Source organism: Vitis riparia, chromosome 7, assembly GCF_004353265.1.
Source record: "Vitis riparia cultivar Riparia Gloire de Montpellier isolate 1030 chromosome 7, EGFV_Vit.rip_1.0, whole genome shotgun sequence".
Classification (NCBI taxonomy): Eukaryota; Viridiplantae; Streptophyta; class Magnoliopsida; order Vitales; family Vitaceae; genus Vitis; species Vitis riparia.
The window spans coordinates 25,293,084-25,320,883 of record NC_048437.1 but is presented as its reverse complement, the minus strand read 5'-3'; the positions used below and the strand labels follow the sequence as shown (position 1 = coordinate 25,320,883).

The 27,800-nt window shown below is 40.9% G+C and overlaps 1 protein-coding gene across 1 annotated transcript in view; it reads right to left on the bottom strand.

Moving 5' to 3' along the window:
- The window catches only part of LOC117918768 (paladin), a 98,492-nt gene that overhangs the window by 48,304 nt on the left and 22,388 nt on the right, over nucleotides 1-27,800 (bottom strand). Inside the window, exons 4-10 of the mRNA XM_034835653.1 lie at nucleotides 17,442-17,512; nucleotides 17,234-17,333; nucleotides 17,059-17,157; nucleotides 7,992-8,118; nucleotides 7,336-7,469; nucleotides 7,185-7,244; nucleotides 6,709-6,944 (exon numbers count right to left, since the gene is read on the bottom strand). Coding sequence (XP_034691544.1) covers nucleotides 6,709-6,944; nucleotides 7,185-7,244; nucleotides 7,336-7,469; nucleotides 7,992-8,118; nucleotides 17,059-17,157; nucleotides 17,234-17,333; nucleotides 17,442-17,512 — 827 coding nt within the window. The remainder of the gene's footprint in view (nucleotides 1-6,708; nucleotides 6,945-7,184; nucleotides 7,245-7,335; nucleotides 7,470-7,991; nucleotides 8,119-17,058; nucleotides 17,158-17,233; nucleotides 17,334-17,441; nucleotides 17,513-27,800) is intronic.

Genomic DNA, 27,800 nt, shown 5'->3' with positions numbered 1-27,800 from the left:
GCATTTCTTTCCCGCCACACAACCCAAATTAAAGCAATGCACGCAACTTGCCACAAAAATATCCCTCTCTTAGATAAACCAAAACCATTATAATTGATGGATAGCATGTCGGAAATGCTCCTCAGGGAACCCAATCCATCTTGGCTAACTAAAATAATCTGTGCCACAACCCCATCGTCAAAGAGCAATGTAGGAAAAGATGATCTACCGATTCTCCATGCTTCATGCACAATTTACAAATATCAGGACTAAGAGCTTTGTAGGGTCTTCTCAATTGTAACAAGTCATTAGTATTTACCTTCTTGTGTGCCACTAACCAGACAAAGGACTTAACTTTGAAAGGGACTTGAGAATTCCAAACGAACTTAGTAGGGAAAACTGGAGGAGAACCAAAAAATTGGGATAAAGCAAGAAAGAAAAATTTGACTGTAAAAAGCCCTGAAGAAGATAAAGACCAGGATCTTGCATTTGAAACCAAATGTGATAAATGCAAACCATCAAGTGACCACATGAGGCCTTCTAAATCTTCTATCTCATAATCGGAAAGGTTACGGCGGAAATTAAAATTCCAAGAGAAGGGATGAGTAAAACCGAGAAATGAAGAAATAGGAATATTTTTATCCGTTGACTACTCTGAATAGTCTTGGATATTGGGATCCCAAAGGTTGGTCCCCCCCCCCCCCCCCCCCCCCAAAAGTCTTCCCATAACTGAATTTTTTCCCCATCTCCTACCACAAACCGAGTAAACTTAGAAAACTCCTGAAAGACTTGTGCAACAGCCTCCAAGGACAACGATGTGACCATCTGACTATAGTGTTGGCATCCCAACATTAGAGTGTGATCCATAAATGCTTAAAATAACCTAATGCCATAGAGTTGAACTCTCTCTAGGCTACCTCCACAACCATTTCCCTAAGAGAGCGAGATTCCTTAGAGAAATCTTCCCAAATCCCAATCCCCCTTTTGCCTTCAGATTACACACTACATCCCAACTAACAAGATGATCTCTTTTACCTTCCCCAACCTCTGACCATAAAAAATCCCTTTGCAATCTCTCAATTTTTGCAGCCACTGAAGCGGGTATCTTAAATAAGGATAGGAAGTAGCAAGGCATGTGGGTGAGGCAAGATTTGATAAGAGCTATCCTACCTCCAAAAAATAAATAAGCCTTTTTGTCACCCATCTAATCTTCTTGAGATCCTCTCAATCACTGGATCCCAAAAGCCACAAGCCTTAGGATTCCCTCCCAAAAGAAGACCCAGGTAGAGTATAGGCCAACTAGAAGCCTTGCAATCAAGCAACTCAACTAACCTAGAAAGATGAGTCTGTTCAAGATTGATGCTATAAATATTACTCTTGTCAAGGTTAACCTTAAGCCCAGAAATATGCCCAAACACTAGCAATAAACTCTTAAGAGTCTGCAATTCTTCCTCACTAGTGTTAGAAAAGAAAATGGTATCATATGCAAATTGCAAATGGGACACCCTTGTTCCGTTCCTACCCACCCTGAAACCCTCCAACGAATTTCTTTCATCTGCTCTCAATAACATCATGCTCAGTACATCTGCGACTAAAGCAAACAAAAAAGGGGATAAAGGGTCACCTTGTCTTAAGCCTTTAGATGCCTTGACCCACCCTTTAGCGTTTCCATTCACTAAGATTGCATAAGATACCGTAGACAAACAAACTCTCATCCATTTCCTCCATCTAGGACTAAACCCCTTCTTCTCCAACACATGATCCAAAAAATCCCAACTCACATGGTCGTAAGCCTTTTCAAAGTCAATTTTGAAGACGATTCCTTCCTTCCCTGATCGTCTTTTCTCATCCACTATCTCATTGGCTATGAGAACTACATCCAATATTTGTCTCCCTTGAACAAAAGTGCCTTGAATAGAATGGATAGTTTCATATAGTACCCCTCTTAGACACCCCGATAGCACTTTGGTTATTATCTTGTAAAGACTAGTGATCAAGCTAATAGGTCTAACGTCTGAGATTTTCTTTGTCATGCTTTTTTTTGGGCAATAGAACTATGAAGGAGGCATTAGTGCTTTGATTGATAATCCCGCTTCTGTGAAACTCTGCAAACACTCTCACTAGATCTTCCTTGATCACATCCCAACAATTTTGAAACACTGCAATGGTAAAGCCATCAGGCCCCGACGCCTTATCCCTATCCAACTGAAAAATGGCCTTAGAAATCCCTCCTTCAGTAAAAGGGGAGTCCAACCTAGACGCACTCTCTTCAGATATAAGGGACCAATCTAAACCTCAACTCTCCAAGACTCTCCAGTAGGACTCGCATAGAGCTTTTCAAAGTAAAGTAAAATCTTCTCTGTGATACTCTCGGAATTATTCAACACTAAGCCTCTTTCATTCTCCAACACCTTGATAAATTTCCTATTTCGCCTGCCATTAGCCACTTTATGAAAACACTTTGAGTTATGATCCCCTTTCTTAACCCATTTCACCCTAACTTTTTGTCTCCAATGAATTTCTTCCCTCAAAATTAATTTCTCTAGCTCCCCTTTTCTTAAAGCTCTTTGAACTAAAAGTTCAGAAGTGAGACCTCCTACTTGCTCAATGGCATCAAAGTTAGCTATTTCATTCAGAATGCTTTTTTTCCTTTCGTTTAGCTCTCCAAAACAAACCTTATTCCACTCTTTCAATTTGGCCTTAACAAATTGTAATTTCCCCATGAACTTGTGACCTTCCCACCCGTTTCCTTGAAAAGCTCTCCACCAACTTCTAAAGCACTCCTTGAAACAAGGATATTTTTTTTTTTTTTGATTGGAAATGACACAAAGATATATAGATAGAAAAAAGAAGTACAATAAAAAGGATGAGAAATCCTCCCACCAAAGACAACTAAATTACAGGAAAATACACAGAAAACAAACGAAGTCTCTATAAAGGGCCAATCCTTATGAAGTACACACTGCTAACCAATCAAGTTGTATCACATTAAGGGGAGTCCCTTAAATGCCTTGGAACAGAAAGCCCAAAGAGAAGTAAGGAAAACAATAGAGTCCCAAAGAAACTTTGACTTCCTTGCTTTATCCTCGAAAACTTGAAACTAGGATATTACAACCACATATTCTCAAACCTAAAATGTGTTGAGCCCCACTTGAACGGGTTGGTATCCAAAACTATTGGTCAATGATCCGATGTCCTTCTAGGAAGAACTTCTTGAAGGCTTTGAGGAAAGAAATGCTCTCACTCATTTGAGTAAAGAAATCGATCCAATCTCTTACACACGGGAGACTCTTGCATGTTTGACCAAGTGAATGGTGCGTTCTGTAAAGGTGGATCAAGCAATTCACATTCTCTTATAAAACCATCAAAGTCCTTCATGCTTGAAGTTAAACTAGAACCTCCCAATTTTTCTGAACTTCTCCTTATGACATTAAAATCACCGCCCACACACCATAAGGGAAAAGATAGGCCAAAAATGTCTAAAAGCTCCACCCAAAAATCCTTCCTAAGTAAGGGACTGTTTGGGCCATAAACTGTGGACAACCATAGAGGTCTGCATTCATCCAAAGCAAACTTCACTGAGACCAAAAAGGATCCTATTACCACCTCCTCACTGCGCAGTTTTTTAGAATCCTAAATAATCAAAATCCCACCTGAAGCCTCGCATGCAGGAAGAGCAGCCCATTCCTTATTTCTGACCGTCCAAACACTACCCACAAACCTTCTGTCACACTCCACCTTTTTTGTTTCCTAAATCACCACAACATACAGATTCTCTAACCTTCGAAAATCTTTAACCACCCTTCGTTTTTTCCTTGATCCCAAACCCCTGGTATTCCAACTAATTATTTTCATGGAAAAACCTCACAGACACTAAACCTCCGATCCAATTCCAACAGGTCTCACATACCAGTGGAGCATCTGCTCTTCCTCCTGGAATATACCTTAATATTCAGAGAGCTTAAAACCTCATGCACTTTAGCCATTTTCCTGGGGGAAAGGCCTTCTATTTGGAACTCGCCCAATAGGGAGACCACAGCATCACCCTGGCTAACTGTAACTAGGTTGGAAACCTCATTAGGCAAATTGGGTTTAGACTTAATGGGGTTAAAACTCTCGGGCAACTAGTTTGAATAAGCAAACTGGGACTCCACCACATCAAGGTTAGGATTGCCAACAGATTTTTGACATAAAGTACCATCATCGTCTTTTTTGGAAAAAATTTCAAAGATTACTCGATTTTCCATAGGAAACTGAGACTGAATGACTGAACTAGGAAGATTTGGAACAGAAGGACTCAGAAAAGGAAGTGACAAACCACAAGAAGGGGGAAAAGAAGACAAAGGTGACTGAGAATGTGAAGACGAATTTACCTCCATGCTTTCCGCTACCAACATTCCACAATTCCCCTTAAAGTTGAGCCCTTTACCTCTGATTTCTGGATTAGAAGGCAAAACCGTGACTGATGAACCACGAAGATCGGACCCCACTCGGCCCGAAAATCCTTCTCTGTCTTCTTCAAAATAGGGCTTGCGCAAAGTCACTTCACCTTTTGACAACGAAGTCCCTTCCCCTGAACACCGCTTTTGAATCCTTGACGATTGACAATAAATGAGAGGACTCGCATTGAATCCTCGTTCCAACTGAGATCCCGCCCCGAAAGCCTCTTCCTTTGGAAACTCTTCGCTATCTAACGATGGCTTCCCGTGCAAAAGAGACTCGCTGCGACTTTGAAGTCCTTGTCGGCGATCAAAACTTGGAGGAAAAAGGGTAGTCCACAGCTTCTTTAAACCAAACTTCACTTCCTTCTTCGCGGAGCCTCTCATCTGATCATCAGGATACTGATACAACTTTCCCCTTTCCCACTGCAGAAGCTTCTTCGCTTCGTAACAAACCCATCTTATCAAAGGGCTTCTTTCCTCCTTTTCTTTGGCCCAACCACAACGGGCCTTTTAAATTACAACCCACTTTTGCAACAGTTAGTGGACTAGGATTGGGAAGAGACTGGGCCTTTCTCTCAAAGGCTCGACCATTCTCATATGAGAAAGCCTCGTCCCCGCCGGCCCTAGCTACGCCCGCCTTCTTTGTCCCAACTTGCCCAATGTTCACTTTTTTTGAATTCAAACTGGGCAACGAGGGAGGTAGGAACCAGTTGTTCCCCACCTCTTGACCTCTCTTTCCACGTGTCCCCACTGGAAAAACTTTAGCCATAATCCTTTCTCCTCCCTTCTTCTTTCTGCCAGCTTCCCCAACACGAAAACTTCCTCTAGCCGTTGATCTATCTCTCTCCGCCCACCTTCCACCACCTGTCCCCGAGTGAGAATGTTGCTGAGACAAGAAGGTTAACAACTACTAGAAAGAAATCTTAAAATGGTGTCTGAATAACAACATGTGCAAGGAATGCAGAACCTATTAAGGATGTTTCAAGGGTGAAGAAGTTGGCCACAAATCAATATTGCCCTAAACCCTACACTACCCCTGGTACTAAAGGTAAACAACTGCCAATTGAAGAAAGAAATGAAGAATGTGAAGAAATAAATGGAGGACCAACTTTTGCTGGTGAGATTGAAGGAAATTTAAATTACGAGGAATTCCTTGCATTAATTATGACAAATATGGTCTTGATGCCTATACATGAGATTGAGGAATTCCTTGCATTAGTTTGACTTTGGAGGGAACTCTGGCTTTCCAAATAAAAATTAGCCTGAGGCAAAGCAAAACAATGATCATTATTAGAAAGAGCACCAAAAATTGACCTAGGGGAGAACAAGCTTGAAGGAAGTGAAGTCCAAAACCCCTCGTCTTGTTCACAAAAGATGAAGACAAACAAACAAAAATCAAAGAGAGCAAAAGAGAGAAGAAGTCATCAATTTTCTTATTTGATAGGTTATACTGAAAGTTAGAATTCCAAGAAAGGACACTCGAGACCAGAAGGATATGGGAAATAGGGATTTCCCAAGCCTTTAGAATTAGAAAGAGAATTGGACAGAGAATGTTGCAGGTCTTATTCACCTATCAGAGGTCATCCCAAAATTGAATTGTGAAGCCATCACCAAATGTGAAACAAGTAAACTGAGAGAAATTTGTGAAACCATGGGAATGGCTTTCTAGGCAAATAAGTGAACCATCTAACCTCGACATTGGAATCCCATCAATTAGCATCTATCCTATGAAAGTCTTTAACAACACTTGATCAGGGAGAGTCATGATCCTAGGAAATCTCTGAAGCCACTTACCTGAGAGAGCTCCATTCCTTAGGGAAACCCTACCTAATCCCAATCTTCATTCACTCGAACACTTCCAAACCTAACACTAATTTAAGAACAATAACTTTTTCCCAACACTTGACCAAAAGGTGGTGGTCAATTTTCTATTATCAAACATGCTGAATAGGCGGAACCACTTATTCTTTTACTTGGCAGCAGTTACTGTGGCTATGAAAACAACGCCTAAGATACTTGAGGAGATAGAGCATATTAATGTCCTGTAATTCAACATGCATACCTACACTCTCGCGTGTCTGTCAGCATTTGCTCAAATGAATCACTGTTTGACTCATTTGATCTAGCATAATTAAATGCATGCAGAAACAAACACTACTACTACTAACATCAATGCTTAAAATAATCATCTTTCTTATTCCTAACACAATAAAAAATCTGAACCATCTTAAAAAAGAAAGTTGACAATGAACTTGGAAATTTACATAAAAGTATACATGTATGCTACCTGCGAATTATGCTATACAGTTCAGGCCTTGCTCTCATCCAGTCAGCAAAACTACTGCGGCCAAATGAATCAGGGTGGAGTGCTGCCCTATCTGTGTGGATATATACAGCAAAGCATATAAGAAAGTAATATCTTTCCAAGTACTCCACAAAAAACGAAAGCAATGCCTCCCTCTTCATCTCATCTGGTTGGCGCAGAATACTATTGCGATATGTAGCAATTGCTTCACGTAAGTTCTGTAGCTCAATCCACAAGAAAAAAAGACTTTAAAAATGTGAAAATCTAGAAGATAAACCATGAAAACAGAACCTTACAGTCATGAGGGAATGAAAGGTTCCATTTTGGATGCAACCAATTCAACAGATAGATCAGAAGAAAGTTTATTTCAGATGAACTTTTTTAAAAATTGGAACCAGAGAAAAGTTTATTTCAGATGAACTTCTTTAAAAATTGGAACAAGAACTTACAAACTATACCTGCATGGAGGCACACTTGTCAATGACTTTATCCACTTGTCTTTTGCCTTCAACACCCCCCTGAAGTCATATAACTGAAAAATTCAAAAACCTGCTAAATGTAATGTGGAACAAAGATTATATGGAATTAAAAGTCACCAATTTCAAGCACCTCTAACACCCGGATCAAGCTTCTTATGGCTGCATATTCTCCCCTACGAATTGCCTCCTCTGAGTTTGGCAAATGGTCAGACACATTGGTACCAGAGTCAAAAACTTTACCAATTGAATCAGACCTTGGCATACCTATTTACGTAAACAAAACATACACAACAAAAAAATTACTATTGAGAGCAAACAAATAGGTGCACTTATGTGTGGGGAAGAGAGAGACACACAGAGAGTAAGAGAGCTGGTAAAATATTTGACAATTGAACTCGTTAAACATAAAAGTAAAAATAGGTGCATAGAAAATCCAGAATATTCCCAGTAGTCATTGTTTAATGAATTGAGATGGGGCAGGCCAAGATGGTTTGAAGTTTGAAAACATGCAAGAAGCAGCTATAAAAGCACTTGTAAGGATGTTCTATAATGTCAGTAGCAGGCTCTAAAAGAATAAAAGAATGACAAAGAACATGAAATTGCATTATGTAAAAAGGATAAATATTCCCACAATCTATCAGAAAAGTTGATCTAGCTAAAATGGAATAGCTAAACAAGATTTGGACAGCTGAGGCTTAGATCATGTTCATGGCATTGATGGCATATTCTATTAATGGTTCAAGGATAAGTATCTTAAGGTTGGATAGAGAAAGCAATAAAGACTACCAGAAGCACCAATTCGGTTAAGGTAAACCAAAGTAGCAATCACCATCCCAGTTGTGGTTCGTCCACGCCCCATTTGACAATTGAAAATTATCTCTGTATTTATATTAGCTTGAGAAATTTTATGAACCTGAAAACATAAAGAACAAGTGTCAAGTCAGCAAATACATTTAAGGGAAATTGTGAATGCAGCTTTTACATTACCATGCAAAGACTAGAAATCCATTCTTCCTGTAGAAATGTAATCTGCACAGATACATGCACGTGTGCACATTCTATGTTCATGTCTTTAACATGACCATTCAGTGATGTAGCATTGTAATTCTTTTTGCTTTTTCGTCTTGCTGGTAGGAAATTAAAATCACTAATGTGGGAGACCCATTAATATCCCTCAGTCTTTTAGCTCTTTCTTTGTAGTTTTAACTATCAGCAGTCCTTCAGTTAACACCAATTTTTTTTTTTTTTTTTTTTTGATTGGAAACGACAAAGGCATATATTGATAAAAAGGAAAGTACAAGAGAAGGATGAGGAATCCTCCCACCAAAGAAAAACAAAACTACAATGAAACAAATGCGAGAAAATACAAAGTAGAAACAGACAACTGCTATAAGTTAGGCCAACCCAATGGAGTTGCACGCCGCTAACCAATCAAGTTGTATCACCAATTACTTCTGGAATTCCACTCTTACACTGCTGAAAACATCAGTAAAACTAACTTTTTTTTTTAATTGGAAAGAACAACTTTATTTTTTATTTCTTTATTCGGTTTTTACAGGAAATAAATATTCCATTAAATGATAAGAAGAAAATCATGAATAGGCAAAGGACGAACTATTCAAAATCACACTACAAAGATTTATTTGCTAAGAATCCAAGTAACCAAGCAAAATGTGGGCCCGCATCATCATCTAAACACCAACAAGAAAAGAAAAAATCCAAGTTAAAGCTCAGGGAGGAAGAAGCACTAAACAAAAGCCCCTAGCATGAAGCTTGCTTTCCATTTGAAAGTGAACTCATTGAGAGTTAAGAGTTAAGTTTTAATTATTTTTAAGACCAAAAATGGTGCATGTGATCATCATTAATTTGCTCAAGTTGAAGATCCCTTTTATTCTTATTTTTAATTTATTTATTTTTTACAGGTAAGCTCTTTTTTTTTCATGGAGAGTTGTCACTGGCAAACATTTTGAGTCTTTCAGATCTGTGGGCTGAGGGTGAATCATTATCATCTTGTAGGTGTCCCAAAAAACAAGGAGATTCGTGAAGGTAGGATGCTTTCATCCATCAAAATATTCATGTTATTTACTTGAGATGTTTTTATTTTTTATTTTTTCATTCTTTTATTTTGTGTTTGTTCTTCTTCTTCTGGTTTTTTTTTTTTTTTTTTTTTTTTTTTTTTTTTTTTTTTTTTTTTTTTGTGGGGTGGAGAGGTGGGGGAGCCTAGGAGGGGTTGTGCACAGTTCCACAGCAGATCATTTAGCAAGGAGGGGGACCAAGCAATTGGTATCTTTTATAGGAAACTTTTAAAACAACCCACTGTACTAACTATTTTTCAAAGTAACGGATTTGTTGCATTTCTTGGTATGGCTTTAACAGTTCGTCCACTGGTTGTAGCATTACCACTTTTATTTACAACTCCATGTAACAACAGCATCAAAGACACATGAGGTACAAATAAGAAAGAACAATATAGGTACATGATGAAATCAAATAAGGAAGTAAAAAGGGCATCTAGGGTTTGTTTAGAAACTGTCTTAAGAATAGTTCTTTGTTCATCAGAATTGAAAACAGTTGTCATACTTAAAAAATACATTTGGAAAACTTTTGACAGAAAACTGTTTTTTCTATTTGTTCTGAAAATGGAATGTCTTTTAGAACAAATTTGAGGTGTTTTCAATTAATTTTGTAAAGTGATCTAAACAATAATTAAAAATATGGAAAATATGAGATAATCACAATTGAATAAGAGAAATTGCAAAGGGATTTTCTATGGTCAGGGGTTGGGGAGCATAAGTGAGACCATCTCATTGATTGGGACTTAGTGTGTAAGTCTAAAGGGGAAGGGGGGTTTAGGGTTTGGCAAGATTTCTATGCGGAAGCATGCTCTATTAGGAAAATGGCTATGGAGGTTTGAAAGTTATACTCTTTGGCATCAGGTTATTTTAAGCATTTACGGGACACTTACTAATGGGTGGGATGTCAACACTATGATCAGGTGGTCACATCATTGTCCTTGGAAGGCCATTGCACAAGTCTTCCAAGATTTTTCCAGATACACTCAATTGGTGGTGGAAGATGGGACAAGAATTAGTTTTTAGGAAGACGTGTGGTAAGGGGATCAACCTTTGTGTTCTCAATTCTCAGGTCTATTCAAAATTATCACAGTTAAAAACCCCACTATTTCATCAGTTCTTGCGTCCACTAATCCTTTCTCTTGGAATCTAAACTTTCGTCGCAATCTTTCAGATTTTGAGATAGAAGATCTTGACAGACTCATGTCCTCTCTTTCACATTTGTACTTATCTCCATTTGGTCCTGATTCTAGAGCTTGGTCCCTATCTTTTTCAGTTTTATTTATGGTAAAGTCGTTTATTTCAATCCTATCCAACCATATTGATCCAATTCCATCATTTCCTATTGATTTTGTTTGGAAATCGCAAGCCACATTTAAGGTCAAATCCTTTGTTTAGTTAGTGGCACTCAAGAAGATAAACACCAATGACATGTTGCAATTGAGAAGATCCTACAATGCCCTCAGTCCTGATGTTTGTTTGTTATGTATGGAGAGATGAAACAGTAGATCATATTTTTTATAATGTCCATTGAGTTTTAGGCTATGACATAGGCTATTCAACTTGGCTCATATGGATTAGGTTCCTCCTAGAAGTAATTTTTTTTTTTTTTTTTTTTTTTGATAAGTTCCTCCTAGGAGTATATGTGACATGATGATTATCTCATATAAAGGATTGGGAAGTACCAGTAGAGGCAAGGTGTTATGGCAATTCGCTTCTCTTGCTCTGATGTCGGTAGTGTGGTGGGAAAGAAATGTTAGGATTTTTTACAAGAAGGCGAGAACTTCAGAGGGTCTTTGGGAGATAATTCATTTCTTAGCCTCTTGTTGAATATAATGTATTTATAGTATATAACCTTTCCTTGTTAATATAGGATACATGTATGGTAGTTAGGACTCCTAGCCTTGTATATATATATATATTTCTCAATTGTAAGTAGATTAATTACATTAATGAGAATTAAGGTCTTTCTTCTTTCTCTCTCTCAACATGGTATCAGAGCCAAGGAAGAAAACCTAATTCTTTCCTGTTTCCCGTGTCATCAACTCCGGGAAACCTTCCGGTGACCGTGTTTCATTCCGATCACCTTCCCCATCTCCCAATACTTTCCGGTCATTCGGATCGTCGACAGAAACAACTCACCGCCGGCAAAATTTTCCGGCGACGTATTTTTCCGACACCGACCATACCAGAAGGAGCGCCTGGAGGAGATCTACAACTTTTGTGAAGGCACCGGCACCAACAAAGCATCCACGCGCCGCCCACGCGCACATTTCCGTCAGGCGGCTGCGTCTCACGCGCCGGCGCGTGAGGGCGCGTGAGGGATTTTCCGGCGACGCGCCTCCTCCAGCAGCCTCGCCTGACGCCGACCAGCCTCTCTACCTCCCTGGTTCTCCCATTCGAGCCCTGCACGTACCTCTTTTGGGGATTTTTGTCTCCGTCGGCCCTCCAAACAGTCTTTCCGGCGAAGCTCCGACTACTTTTTCTCTACTCCAATCCCTGCACGTGCCTTGGGAAGTGTTCTTCTACCTTTCTGGTGGTACCACGCCGCGATCTGAGGCCGTCTCCCTTTTTCGGTGGTGCCACGCCGCAATCTGAAGCCGTATTAGGGCTCTCTTCAATCCAAACATACTTCATTCTCCAGATAAGTAGATATGACTACTAAAAATTCCATTTTTTCCGCTGTTATATCTGGATCTCCTAGATTACTTCGGAGAAATTGGTTGGCAGTGACAATTATCTTTCCTGGTCTGCCTCTGTTGAACTTTGGTTTATGGGTCAAGGATATGAGGATCACTTGATTACACAGGAGGCAGATATCCCTGAGGTTGACCGCGTACAGTGGAGGAAGATAGATGCACAGTTATGTAGTGTATTATGGCAATCGGTTGATCCCAAGATTCTTCTTCATCTTCAGGCCTACAAAACTTGTTTTAAATTTTGGACTCAGGCCAAAGGATTATATACGAATGATATCCAGCGTCTTTATAAGGTGGCTTCTGCTATTGTCCATCTCAGCCAACAGGACTTGGATCTATCTACTTATATTGGCCAGATTGCCTCTCTTAAGGAGGAGTTCTTGACTGTGATGCCTCTTACTCCTGATGTTGGGGCTCAACAAACACAGCTTGACAAGTTCTTCATGGTTCTTACTCTTATTGGCCTCCGTCCGGATCTTGAGCCTGTCCGCGATCAGATTCTTGGTAGTTCATCAGTTCCGTCCTTGGATGATGTGTTTGCTTGCCTCCTCCGTATCTCCTCCACTCAGACTTTGCCATTTGATAGCACTTCAGATTCTTCTGTGTTAGTTTCTCAAACTAACTCTCGAGGAGGCCGTAGTGGTACCCGAGGTAGAGGTCAACGTCCTCATTGCACCTATTGCAATAAACTTGGCCACACTCGCGATCGTTGCTATCAGTTACATGGACGACCTCCTCGCACTGCCCATGTGGCCCAGTCCTCTGATTCTCCGCTGCCTCAAGCTCCGAGCTCTTCCGCATCTCAGGCTTCTGTTGCCTCTGTTGCCCAGCCTGGTAATGCCTCTGCCTGCCTTACCCACACATCTTCTCTTGGACCCTGGATTCTAGATTCTGGAGCTTCTGATCACTTATCTGGTAATAAGGATCTTTTCTCCTCTATTACTACTACCTCTGTTTTACCTACTGTTACCTTAGCTAATGGTTCTCAAACTGTGGCTAAAGGTATTGGTTTGGCCCTTCCTCTGCCTTCTCTACCTCTCACTTCTGTCCTTTATACTCCTGAATGTCCTTTTAATCTTATTTCCATCAGCAAAATCACTCGTACTCTTAATTGCTCTATTACCTTTTCTGATAAATTTGTGACCTTGCAGGACCGGAGTACGGGGAAGACGATTGGCATAGGACGTGAGTCTCAAGGCCTCTATCACCTCACCTCGGATTCATCTCCTGCAGTTTGCATTTCCACTGATGCTCCTCTCCTCATTCACAATCGTCTGGGCCACCCTAGTCTCTCCAAGTTCCAGAAGATGGTCCCTCGTTTTTCCACTTTATCGTCGCTTCCGTGTGAGTCATGTCAGCTTGGGAAACATACTCGTGTCTCGTTCCCAAAGCGTTTGAATAATCGGGCAAAGTCTCCTTTTGAGCTTGTCCACACTGATGTTTGGGGTCCTTGTCGGACTGCGTCTACTTTAGGATTTCAGTATTTTGTCACTTTCATTGATGATTATTCTCGATGTACTTGGTTATTTTTTAATGAAAAATCGAGCTGAGTTATTCTCTATTTTCCAGAATTTTATGCTGAAATCCAAACCCAGTTCAATGTTTCTATTCGTGTGTTACGCAGTGACAATGCCGGGGAATATTTTTCAGCCCCATTTACTTCGTTTATGTCTCATCATGGGATTCTTCATCAATCTTCTTGTGCTCATACTCCTCAACAAAATGGGGTAGCTGAACGCAAGAATCGACATCTTGTTGAGACAGCTCGTACTCTCCTCCTCCATAGCAATGTTCCTTTTCGTTTTTGGGGGGACGCTGTTCTTACCGCTTGTTATTTGATTAATCGTATGCCCTCCTCTGTCTTACATGATCAGATTCCTCACTCCCTTCTCTTCCCTGACCAACCACTTTATTTCCTTCCTCCTCGTGTCTTTGGTTGTACTTGCTTTGTTCATATTCTCACTCCTGGACAGGACAAGCTTTCCGCCAAAGCCATGAAGTGTCTCTTCTTGGGATACTCCAGACTTCAGAAGGGTTATCGTTGTTATTCCCTTGAGACTCATCGATACTTTATCTCCGCTGATGTCACCTTCTTTGAGGACTCACCATTCTTTTCCACCATTTCTGAGTCTCTTCCTGTTTCTGAAGTCTTGCCTATTCCATTGTCTCCCCACCTGATGCTATGCCTCCTCGACCACTTCAGGTTTATCATCGTCGCCCTCGTGTCGTTGCTCCTCTCCCTTTTGCTGAGGCACCTGCTGACTCACTTCCTATCCCTTCGGCTTCACCTACCCCGGCTCTGCCTTCTCCTAATGACTTACCCATTGCTGTTCGGAAAGGTACTCGCTCTACTCGTAATCCTCATCCTATTTACAATTTTTTGAGTTATCATCGATTATCTTCACCCTATTCTGCTTTTGTTTCTGCTATATCCTCTGTTTCTCTTCCAAAGAGCACCCATGAAGCTCTTTCCCATCCAGGCTGGCGACAGGCAATGGTGGATGAAATGGCTGCTCTGCACTCTAATGGCACTTGGGATCTTGTTGTTTTACCCTCGGGTAAATCTACCGTTGGCTGTCGTTGGGTTTACGCAGTTAAGGTTGGTCCTGATGGTCAGGTTGATCGCCTTAAGGCCCGCTTAGTTGCTAAAGGCTATACTCAGGTTTATGGTTCTGATTATGGTGACACATTCTCTCCGGTTGCCAAGATTGCTTCTGTCCGTCTGCTTCTCTCCATGGCTGCCATGTGTTCTTGGCCTCTTTATCAATTGGATATTAAAAATGCCTTCCTTCATGGTGATCTTGCCGAGGAAGTTTATATGGAGCAACCTCCTGGTTTTGTTGCTCAGGGGGAGTCTGGTTTAGTATGCAGGTTACGCCGTTCTCTATATGGCTTGAAACAATCTCCTCGAGCATGGTTTAGCCGTTTTAGTTCTGTTGTCAAGAGTTTGGCATGCTTCGCAGTACAGCAGACCATTCAGTTTTCTATCATCATAACTCTTTGGGGCAGTGTATTTATCTGGTTGTTTATGTGGACGACATCGTCATTACAGGCAGTGATCAGGATGGTATTCAGAAACTAAAGCAACACCTTTTTACCCACTTTCAGACCAAAGACTTGGGGAAACTCAAGTATTTCTTGGGAATTGAGATAGCTCAATCCAGTTCTGCTGTGGTCCTTTCCCAAAGGAAGTATGCTTTAGACATCCTGGAAGAAACTGGTATGTTAGACTGTAAACCGGTAGACACACCTATGGATCCGAATGTCAAACTTGTACCAGGACAGGGGGAGCCTTTAGGAGACCCCGGGAGATATCGACGGCTCGTAGGTAAATTGAACTATCTCACCATTACTCGTCCAGACATTTCTTTTCCTGTGAGTGTTGTTAGTCAATTCCTACAGTCACCATGTGATAGCCATTGGGATGCTGTAATCCGCATTCTTCGATATATCAAAAGTACACCAGGCCAAGGTGTGTTGTACGAGAACAGAGGTCATACTCAGGTTGTTGGTTACACAGATGCAGATTGGGCTGGCTCACCCACAGATAGACGTTCCACTTCAGGGTACTGTGTTTTTATTGGAGGTAATCTAATATCTTGGAAGAGTAAGAAACAAGATGTAGTGGCCAGATCTAGCGCTGAAGCCGAGTATCGAGCTATGGCTTTGGCAACATGTGAACTCATATGGTTGAGACATCTTCTTCTAGAGTTGAGATTTGGAAAGGGATTTGGAAAGGATGAACAGATGAAACTCATATGTGATAACCAGGCCGCATTACATATTGCATCCAATCCAGTCTTTCATGAAAGGACCAAACATATTGAAGTTGACTGTCATTTCATTAGAGAGAAGATCGCATCAGGATGTGTTGCTACAAGTTTTGTTAATTCAAATGATCAACTAGCTGACATCTTCACTAAATCTCTCAGAGGTCCTAGGATTAAATATATTTGTAACAAGCTTGGTGCATATGACGTATATGCTCCAGCTTGAGGGGGAGTGTTGAATATAATGTATTTATAGTATATAACCTTTCCTTGTTAATATAGGATACATGTATGGTAGTTAGGACTCCTAGCCTTGTATATATATATATATTTCTCAATTGTAAGTAGATTAATTACATTAATGAGAATTAAGGTCTTTCTTCTTTCTCTCTCTCAACACCTCTTTTTAAGCCTCTTGCACCACAACTTTTATGGGTGTTCCCCTTAATTTAATCCAACTTGATTGGATGTTAGTGTGTAGTTCCAAGGGTATGGGCTAGCAAGGATATATTATTTTTGTATATTCCTACATGGGATATGGTTTGTGGAACCTCATAGTTGTATAGATTTACTTGAACTTTGGAGGTTCCTATTTTCTTTTTGTGTAGTTTTTGGAGGATCTCTCATCCTTCTATTGTACTTATTTTTACTTACTTTAATATACTATAATGTTGTTTCTCATCAATATATATATATATATGGAAGATATTATAGGAACTTTTGCATTGTCCAGAAGTGTGCAGTACCTTTATGGAGAATAAGCCAAGAAAATTGTTTTCATATTTAGGTTCTCAAATAGAATTTTATTCCTGAAAAACAATTGAGAACTATTTTCAAAAACCATCCTCAAAAACTATTTTTTGCAAACTGTTTTCAAAAACATTGCCAAATGGGCCTTATTTTTTATGGGATAGACATAGATATATTTATCATGAGGAAAAAAATGGATTACATCGTTCCCAAATGCTTGCTTTAATATAAACATGGACATGCATCATGTAACAACAACAGCTATAGAAATAATAAAAATTAATAACAATGATAACAATAACAGAAACAACAACAATAAAGAACAATTAAAAAGAAAAACCACATCATAATCCTTTACAAACATTCCGACAAGGCAATAGAAAACAGAGCATGCGATATGCATAACCACATTTAATACAAAGGAATTTTGTGTATATTATGAAATATCAAATGTACTAGAAAATAATGTGGGTGAAACAGAATATTTCCTGGTTCTCACGCAGATACATACCATAAAGTGCTGAAAAAGGTACAATCCAAAATTTAAAACATGAAAACCCACCAAAATATCAAAATCTAGCTCCTTGGGTGATTTTTCATCAGTTACAGGAACACGTTCATAGTCAACAAGGTAGCCTTCTACTTGCAGTTCCTCATACACCTAGACCAAAACAAATTTTGGACAATTATTATATTTCTATATTGCAAGTAACTGAAATGAATGTGAACAGGCATACCTCTAGCGGTGTCTTCACAGAATCACGTGACACTGGTTCCCATTGATCCACCATCTGACCATCTGGCAGTTCATCAGTGACAAGGATCTTATATCCATATCTGCTTTATCAAGTGTGCAAATAAAGCTTGCTATCATGCAGAGTAAGAATGACAAATATCCAATATTTTTCTAGCCTCTGAAGATAAAAAGAGGGCAACCAAAAATACCTTGCAGCTTCCATCAAGATATCTTCTTTTAACCGAGCTTCCATTTGTTCAACCCTAGCCCTGTTGATTCCCTAATTTAATAAGAAAAGTCATAAAAAATTGAAACCAGCAGATAAATATGTATGTGTTTTGTGAGTTGCATGGTTGTGTGGAGGGATGGCATGCACTTTGCAGTATCTCTGTTGTTAACTATCTTTAAGAAACATATATTGAAACTTTTTTTTTTTTTGATCAATAAGTATATGATTGTATTGCAAAGAGGCGCTAAAGTAGCGACCCACTGAATTACAGTATAAAGGGACTTACCCCCTTACAAAAGGGCCCATACAACAAAGGACAAGGCAAAACAAAAAAATCCTCTCCCTTAACGCATAGACACCCACTCTATAAATTCTATTAAGGTTGAAGGACCATCTTTTATCCACAATTTGGTTTTCGACCACAATAAATACACAAAAGATACTTTCAGCCTTTGAATGGACAGCCCGCAATCCTCAAATGCAATTGAATTTCTAGCCTTCCATATAACCCAAAACAAGCATAACGGTCCCAATTGCCACGCCCCCTTCCTTTTCTTTCCCACAAAAGAGCCCCTCCATCCTAAAAGGGTTTTCTTGACCGAAAGAGGAAAAACCCACGAAACTCCAAAAAAGGAAAGGAACACCATCCATACTTCTCTTGTTTTTTCACAATGAATAAGAAGGTGGTCAATTGACTCCTCACACTTATGGCATAAAAAACATCTATTTGTCATAACCCAACCTCTCTTTTGCAAGCGATCCAAGGTTAGAACTCTCCCCCAAGAAGCCTCCCACGCAAAAAAGCTCAATTTGGGCTGCACACAAGAATTCCATATAATCTTTGAAGGGAAAAAAGCAAAAGAGACCCCGGCTGCATGGTCCTATACAAAGATTTCACCGAGAAATCCCCATTCTTTGATTCCATCCACTTCACCCTATCCTCCTCATCCACCCTAACCTTCTTCCCCTCCAAGCAACAAAATAGCCTTTCCACTTCTTCCAACTCCCAATCGTTGAAAGGTCTATTGAAACAAGGGTTCCAACTTCCCCCCCTTTCCCCCTCGACTGTCTACACTTCATTTACCCAAGCCTCTTTGTTCGAAGTTAAAGCAAATAAAGAAGGAAAAGTCTCGCACAAAGGGATGGTTTCACACCATTTGTCTTTCCAAAACTTCACCTTCTCACCATCACCCACCACAAAGCCAAAAGAAGGGGTTACTAGATGTCCCATTTTACTTATTGCCTTCCACAACCCAACTCCGTCGGCCTCCCTAGTCTCACAAGATATCCACCCTCCTCTTTCCTCCCCGTATTTCCCTCTAATCACTTGGTTCCAAAGTGCCTTTCTTTCATTTGCAAAGCGCCAAACTCATTTGCCAAGGAGAGCCCTATTGAAAGCCCCAAGACTCTTAACCCCCAACCCTCCGCTTCTTTTGTCTAAACACACAATTGACCATTTTACTAAGTGTGGTTTTTGCTCAAGAGCCCCGCCACCCCACAAAAAGTCCCTTTGAATCTTCTCTAATCTGATTCTAACCACTCTAGGCATCTGGAAAATAGGCATAAAATAAATCGGCAAATTTGACAAAGTACTGCGCACTAAAGTAATCCTCCCCCCTTTTGAAATGTACTGAAGTTTCCACATAGTCAATTTCTTTCTGAATCTTTCTTCTATTCCATCCCACGCTGCAACACATTTAAACGGAGCACCTAACGACATTCCTAGGTAAGTGGAAGGTAGTTTTCCCACCTTGTAACCGAACTCATCAGCCAACTCATCCACATTCTTGACTCTGCCAACTGGAATCAGCTCACTTTTCTCCAGATTTGCTCTTAACCCTGAAATTGCCTCAAACCACATTAACAACCAGCCCAAATACAACAACTGATCCTCCTTTGCTTCACAAAATATTAGCGTATCATCAGCAAACAACAAATGTGATATCTGGACCCCTTCGCCTCTTCTTCCCCGAATCAAACAAGGCAACAAGAAACCCCCAGCCACTGCTCTCTTTATCAAACCACTAAAGGCCTCCATCACCACTACAAATAAGTAAGGCGACAGGGGGTCTCCTTGCCTTAACCCCCTTGAGCTTTGGAAAAAACCCGTAGGGCTTCCATTCACCATAACTGAATACCTAACAGTGGATAAACACCACTTTATCCACCTACACCATCTTTCCCCAAACCCCATCTTCTCCATCACCGCTAAAAGAAAATCTCAGTCCACATGATCATAGGCTTTCTCAATGTCTAATTTACAGAGAATCGCCCCTCTATTGCTTTTCACAATGGAGTCAATTGCTTCATTAGCAACCAGCACTGCGTCCATGATCTGCCGTCCCTCCACAAAAGCATTTTGGGACGTTGAGATGACCTTAGCTAAAACGCCCTTCATTCTATTAGCCAACACCTTAGCTAGCCACTTATACAACCCTAATTGGCCTAAAATCCTTCAAGTCCTCTGCCCCCCCCCCCCCCCCCCCCCCCCCCCCCCCCTCCTTTTCTTAGGAATCAGCACTAGGAAGGTTGCATTCAAACTTCTTACAAAGCTCCTAGTCTCATGGAACTGCCTGAAAAAGTTCATTACCTCCTCTTTAACAAATTCCCACGAAAATTGCCAAAAAGCCATTGAAAAACCGTCAAGGCCTGGCGCTTTCTCGCCGCAACAACCTGACAGTGCCCTAAAAACCTCCTCCTCCATGAAAGGCTTCTCTAGCCCCTCCACATCCCCCTCTTCCAGCTTCCACCACCCCCCCCCCCCCCCCCCCCCCCCCCCCCCCTCTCTCCTCTGCCAGCAGCCCCTGGTACACCCTGCAAACCTCCTCTTTGATCTCCCTTTCCTCATTGTACCATCTCCCATTCACTTTGACTCTATTCATCTGATTCTTTCTTCTATGAGCATTAGCCATTTGATGAAAAAACCTTGTGAAGAAACATATATTGAAACATTGCAAATGAAAGGATGAAACTGACGCCAATGTACTGCTGGAAAATAAGACATCTTGGTTTTAAACCTCCACAAACATCCATGCATGAACTCAACTTTTGGAGTGACAAAATCATAATCCAAAGTCAAAGTTTAAAACCTTGTGCCACTCAACTAGATATTTAAGTTGTAGATTTCCATAAACTTCCTTAAATGTCAATTACTTATATACACTTGTAAGGTGATTGAAATCAAACCCCAACCAGGAGTTAAAACCATTGCTAGAATTGCCTTGGGGAGAATTCAAGGGTATTTCCTTTATTAACATAGCCAAAAGACCCAACAACCATTCAACGATCATTGCCCTAGTTGCAAAGGCAAGCACTGTAATAATCAAAAGTGTGACCTGCAGTATACCTTGAAGCAAAACAAAAGCTGTTTTGGAAGCTCTTTCATTGTATCATTTTTTGGGATTGGAAGGAGATCTATGAGATAATTGATTATGAATTGACAATGGAAATTCATAGGGCAGGTATAGGATCATATGCTGGGAATCAATTCAAGCTTAATTTTGACAGTTTTCTCCCATCTAATGCTGAAATCAATTCAAGCTTAATTTTGATAGAAGCAACATGCACTTTGGATTTTCTTCTTTTTGTTTATTAAAAACAAAAATGTATTAGTGGATAAATCAAGTACATGAGAATGATGAAGAATCCTCCCCAGGTCTACAAAAGCTGATCAAAAAATGGAAGAATTGCCTTCTTCAATATACTAATATAACATGTAACTCGATATAAAACCACTTGAGAACATTCAATATAAAACCTCTCATTTGAGTGAGGTTTTATACATCTATACAACCATGAGGATTGCTGTAGTTAGAGAGAAACAAGAGACAAAATAATCCTTTTCTCATTCACTCTAAGGTCTTGATACAAGGCTATATATTGAACAAAACTTTTGACTCCAGAATCTAAACAAGGAAACAACAAATCCAACAAGGAAACAAATAAATCCTAGCAAAATTTTAGAACCTACATAATATAGTATAACTATACAACACCTAATTATGGAAATTATGTTACACGGTAATCAACCCAATCCCAATTCTTCCAACAAGGATTAACAAAATCACATTCAAAAAGAACTTGATACAAATCTCCTTTCCTCACTATACCAACCTTTTTTTTTTTATAAGTAAAAGCAATTGTATAAAAAAAGCCTGAAGTACACCTGACAGTATACACGGAGTATACAAGGCAACTAGGCCAAAGGGAAAGAAAAAACAAAAAAAACCCTTACTTACAACCCAACCAATCAATGAAATCGAAAATGGACCATGAAACACAATTTACATGCACCCCTGACCCAATCCGAGAACATGTACAAAAAAGACCGTAAAATAGTTTGATCCGCTAATTTAAAATCTTCAAAGATTCTTCTATTTCTTTCCTTCCATAAAGTCCAAAATAAGCATAAATGGGCTGCATTCCACGTCTTTTTTCTTTTCTTCCCAACAAAGGTGTCGTTCCAACCAAGAATGGTTTCCTTGATAGAATTGGGCAAAACCCAATGAACACCAAAAAGAGCAAAAATAAGGTGTCAAATCATAGTTACCTTGGGACAATGAATAAGCACATGATTAGCTGATTCTTCATCCGCTTTACACAAATAGCACCTACTTGGTAAGGCCCAACCCCTCCTTTTTAGTTGATCCATAGTTAGAATTCTTCCCCAGAGAGCCTCCCAAGCAAAAAAACTGACTCTCTTTGGAACCCAAGGATTCCAAACTAAGCTTGAAGGGAACTCTCTACCAATGCAAGGAGCTAGGAAGAAAAGAAAGACTTAACTGTGAAAATATCTTTCTTTGAAACCCTCCAAGACATGACATCCTCAATCCCCCTTCTAAGCGCATGGCCATGTAACCTACTGAAAAAAGTTTTCACCTCTTCCATCTCCCAATCATTGTTGAGTCTTGTGAAAACAGGGTTCCAACAACCCAAATTCCTGGACTGATCCCATAACTGAGCTACCCAAGCATCCTTGGAGGAGGCAAGATAGTACAACCTTGGAAAAGCCTCATCCAAAGAATCTTCTCCACACCATCTATCCTTCCAAAAACGCACTCTTCTACCATCCCCCACCTTAAAAGCCGCCCTTTTGCTGAACTCCAACCACCCTTTCCTAATCGTTTTCCAAAGCCCCACTCCATGACTCTCCCTTGAATCGTCGGAGCTCCAACCACCATCTTCCTCCCCAAATTTCCTTACAATCACTTGTTTCCATAAAGAATCTTGTTTCGAAGCAAATCTCCAACACCATTTTCCAAGAAGAGCCTTATTCAACCTAGAAAGATTTCTGATACCTAAGCCCCCATCCTTTTTCTCCATGCAAACAATGGACCAATTTACCAAATGCGGCTTACTTTGAGAAACTCCTCCCCCACAAAGGAAATCTCTTTGAATCTTTTCCAACCTTAGGCTCATCTTGCGAGGAATGATAAATAAGGACATAAAGTAAATTGGAAGGCTAGAGAAAGTGCTCTTTACCAAAGTCAACCTTCCTCCTTTGGACAAATACTGTCTCTTCCACAAAGCAAGCCGCTTTTGAAATCTCTCCTCCACTACATCCCAAACCCGAGATGATTTGAAAGCAGCTCCCAAAGGCAGCCCTAAATAACAAAAAGGAAGAAAACCCACTTTACGGCCCAATACCCTAGCCAAGTCCTCAAAATTAGGAACCACCCCCACTGGAATCAGTTTGCTTTTGTGGAGATTGATTTTTAGCCCATAAATTGCTTCAAACCACATAAAAGCCCAACTTAAGACCTCCACATGCTCCTTGCTCATCACAAAAAACTAGTGTGTCATCAGCAAATAAAATATGAGAAACAACCACACCCTCACCTCCTCTCCCACCAGCCATGAAACCCTCAAGATAGCCTCCTTGTAAAGCCCTCTTCAATATAGAAGATAACGCCTCCATTGCGAAAATGAAAAGGAAAGAAGAAAGAGGATCACCCTGTCTTAGGCCTCTAGAACTTTGGAAAAAGCCTACAGGAGAACCATTAAGCAAAATTGAGAAACGGAGTGAAGAAATACACCACCTCATCCAATTCACCCAAACCCCATCTTATCCAAGATTGCTAATAAAAAGCCCCAATTCACATAATCGTACGCTTTTTCAATATCCACCTTGCAAATAATTCCACCCTTTGCACTTTTTAGTCTTGAATTAAGGCCTCATTTTCTATAAGGACAGCATCCAAAATTTGTCTACCTTCCACAAAGGCATGTTAGGAGTTCGAAATGACATTTCCCACCACTCTTTTCAATCTATTAGCCAAAACTTTAGCTAGAATCTTGTAAAGACTCCCCACTAGGCTTATAGGACGAAAATCCTTCAAATAATCTGTACCCCATTTCTTAGGAATGAGAACAATAAAAGTGGAGTTTAAGCTTCTCTCAAAACAGCCAGAACTGTGAAATTCAACAAAAAAGCCCATTACTTCGTGCTTGACTATGTCCCAGCAAAATTGCCAAAAAGCCAAAGTAAACCCATCCGGTCTAGGGGCTTTATCCCCATTCAAACCAAAGACTGCAGCCTGGACCTCTTCCACAGAAAAGACATCCTCAAGAAGCCCCGCCTGGACACTATCCAAGGAAGAGAAAGACAACCCTGAAATACTTGGTCTCCAGTCCCCTTTTTCTGACAAAATATTCTGAAACGCATTAACCACCCCCTCCTTTATCTCAGTATCCTCAGTCAACTTCCTACCATCCACTGTAATAGAAGAAAGAAAATTCTTTCTTCTTCGAGCATTAGTCATCTTGTGAAAAAACTTTGAATTTTTATCACCTTCTTTCAACCACAATTCTCTTGACTTTTGCCTCCAAGAGATCTCTTCCAAGACTGCCCACTTGCTGAACTCCTCCACTGCCCTTCTTCTGGCCTCACTATCCTCTAAAGAGAGCTTTCCTTGGCGTCCCAGAAACCAATCTGACTAAGAGCAGCGTTTTTATTCAAAGAGACATTACCAAACACCTCTCTATTCCACACTTTCAGATCCTGCTTCAAAGCCTTTAGCTTGCAAGCAAGAATGTGACTGTAGGATCCGCTGAAATTATAGCAAGACCACCACTTCCTAACGAAGTCTTTGAAGCCCTCCACTTTCAACCACATATTTTCGAAGCGAAAAGGGGTTTTTCTGCCTCTAATTCCTCCTCCATCCAACAAAATAGGAGCCTGATCAGAAATGGATTTCGGCAACAAGCTTTGAGAAAGGTTGGAAAAGTGACTCTCCCAGTCCTCTGAGACCAAAAACGATCGAGTCTAGAAGCTGATCTGTTATTTAAACCTCCACACCAAGTGTAAGAACCCCCAACCAAAGGTAGATCCCTCAACTGCAATTCATCAATTACCTCTGAAAAACGCCTCATTGCCGAAGACAAATTCAGGCAATTTCTTATTTCGCTGGGTAGCCTAATCACATTGAAATCACCACCAACACACCAAGGATCACTCCACAAACTCTTAATACCCCCAAGTTCAAACCAAAGGAATTCTCTCTCAGAATAATGGACTGGCCCATAAACATCAGTAAAAATCCAAATGAAATTGTCATCGCAATTTTTGAATCGACATGATATGGAATACTGCCATGTTTCCATCTCAAGAAGTTCCAACACTCTACAATCCCAGAAAACTAAGATGCCCCTTGCTTGCCCTCTGGAGTGCACACTTCCCCAATTCACGAATCTACCAAAACCCAAACTTTTCACTACCAAATCCGACATGAGTTTGCATTTTGTTTCATGCAAACAAACTAGGTCTACCCTTTGTATCCTTAAGAAGGCCTTTACTACCTTTCTTTTGTCCTTATCATTTATTCCCCTGACATTCCATGAGAGAATTCTAATTAACATCAACACTTCTTGAACATTCCCCAACAAATTTCCTATTCCTTTTTCCTGAATCCGAGAGGGACCCATACTTAATGGAACACTCTAACTTTCGTAGCTCTCTCTCGACTCTAGATCTAAGCAAAGAATTCTTTTTTCCTCCTTGCACATAAATCTTGCCCCTTTTTCTACACTCTAAACTTCGAAACATAGTCAAGATTTCATTTTCGAAGCCATCCACCGGCAACCCCATGAGTCTACTGAATGAAAGCAATCTTCCAAAAGTCTCGTCTGAGAAAGTGCCTTCGGTTGCACCTTCCTTGCTTTCGTTGTCTTCGAGACACCCAAGGTGGGAAGGCCACTGGACCTCCGAGCCATCTAATTGGACAATACGCAAAGGCCCTGGCTCCAAAGCATCCCCATCCATCGAAAAGCTTCTCGAGTCCTCCCAATAGACCAATGGACCCAATACTTTTGCGTCGGAGGGCAAAGAAGAAGGAGAAGGAGTAGAAAAGAATAACCCGAAACCCCCGAGAGAAAGGACTAAGGGAATCTGACCTGTAAAGCGAGCAGTCTTCTCCAACAACGCGTCATTCGTGACGTCTAAACTCAAAGCGTCAAAAACCTGAGGATTTCGCTGCTTAAGAACAAGCTTGACATCTTCCACAGAAAGCTGGGGCTCGTGAGGTGTGCCCTCATCCAAGATCATTCCCTGCGAGACCACAGACACCCTTTCAACAGAGGAAAGGGTTTGGGCCGATCCTTCTAACCTCCTAAACGAGCCCTCAGAGCCCACTAAGGCCCCTTGGGCTTTAGTCAAGCAACCCAGCTCAAACCTTGACTTTGGACGTGGGCCCATCCCAATGACTTGGCCCAAATTCTTCTTTTGGACAAAGGCCCCTAAAGACCTCTCCTTCACACTTAGACCAACCCCTCGCTGTTGGGCCTTTTCACCACCCGAGGAAAGGCCCAACTCTGTCTCTTCAATCAGTGACTCAGAGTCATCCCTCTGCGGTGCAGAAACAGAAGACCTAGGTTGCATCACATCACCAGCTCCCCTCCTCTGCTCCAACTGCGACAAGCAATCTATACCTTTTTCCTTTGAGAAAGTGGCCAACTCCACTCTCGCCCTCGCGCGTGAATCACACTCCAAGTCATCCCCAACCTTCAGCTTATGGCCACCTCTCCATGGTTCCACTCCTGATACCCGAGGGGACAACTCCCACCATAGAGGAATGGAAAAACAACGCTCTTGCACCACAACCTGCAGGCTACTAGGAGTGCTTTCACCATTTATTCTCACCAAAATCCTCGCCAATTTAAATTCCGAGACCTAGCAGTGTCTTTATCAACCGCTACAAAACTCCCACAAGCATCGCCAAACTATTTGAAAAAATCATTGTCCTAGAGAAAGAGGGGAAGGCCTAACAGTCTTACCCACACTTCTCCCACCTCCACACCTTCTCTAACACAGCCAGCCTTAGGGACCCATTTATCTAGCCAAAGCCTTTTCCTCTTGTAAAAACAAGGTCCTTCTGAGAGAATCCACTCCGCCTCCGAACAGAGTTCAAACTCGAAAATAATGAGAGACTCTCCAAGAAAAGCAAGGTGAATCTCCCCTTTCAATCTCCAAAAAGCCTTAGCCCAGATTCTTAGGGAAGACAGTGAATTGGGCTCCCCTTCTCCTCATTTCCCCACAAGACAGTGTCTTAAATCCTGTAGTTTGCTGAAGGAATTTATCCCCCCAATTTGGAGCCACACTTTCTCTTCTATTCCCCTACGACCAAGCTTAGCTGCTTCAGCATACGACAAACCTCTAACAGTACTATTAGTCAAACCTTGAGAGAAGACGACCATTTCAAGAACTTCAGGACTAACAGTAGGGGGCACAATCCTAAGACTTCTGAGTTTATTGGCCAGCAAGACCCAACCTCCCACCATCCCACTTCCTTCAGGAAACACAAGGGAAAACCTTCTTCCTTCCGTAGAGTGGACCGAGCAAAGTAAAAAGCATCCTACTGTATTCCTCCTTAGTGCCAAACAGAAACTTCTTCCTCCTTCTAACCACGTCTTGGAGTCCTTCTTCCTATCAGCATTGTTGCAAAATTCCTCTACCCTTTCCAGTAACTGGGACAAACTTTTAGCGCCAAATTTAATCCACTCCACAAAGCCTCTTCCTCTCTCCGTGATCGTACCCACTAGCCTCCCTCCTACTTGATCAATCGAAATCTCAAAGGATTTTGATTCAATCGCAAACCAACACATGCTTTCGGACACCTCATTCCCTTTAGAGCACCCTTGAACTCACCTCATACTAGGAACAAGATGTATCTATATCCTCTAAACAAAGATAAATGAGCAAAGACAGAATGACATACAAGGAACGAGCTCAGAGCTCCGAGCCTCCATCAGCCTCACAAACCCGCCCGCCTTATGCTCGCAAAACACCTTGACAAAGAAGTCATTCCCTTCTATCTGAGCCACCTCCACTTGGGGTTGCAGCATG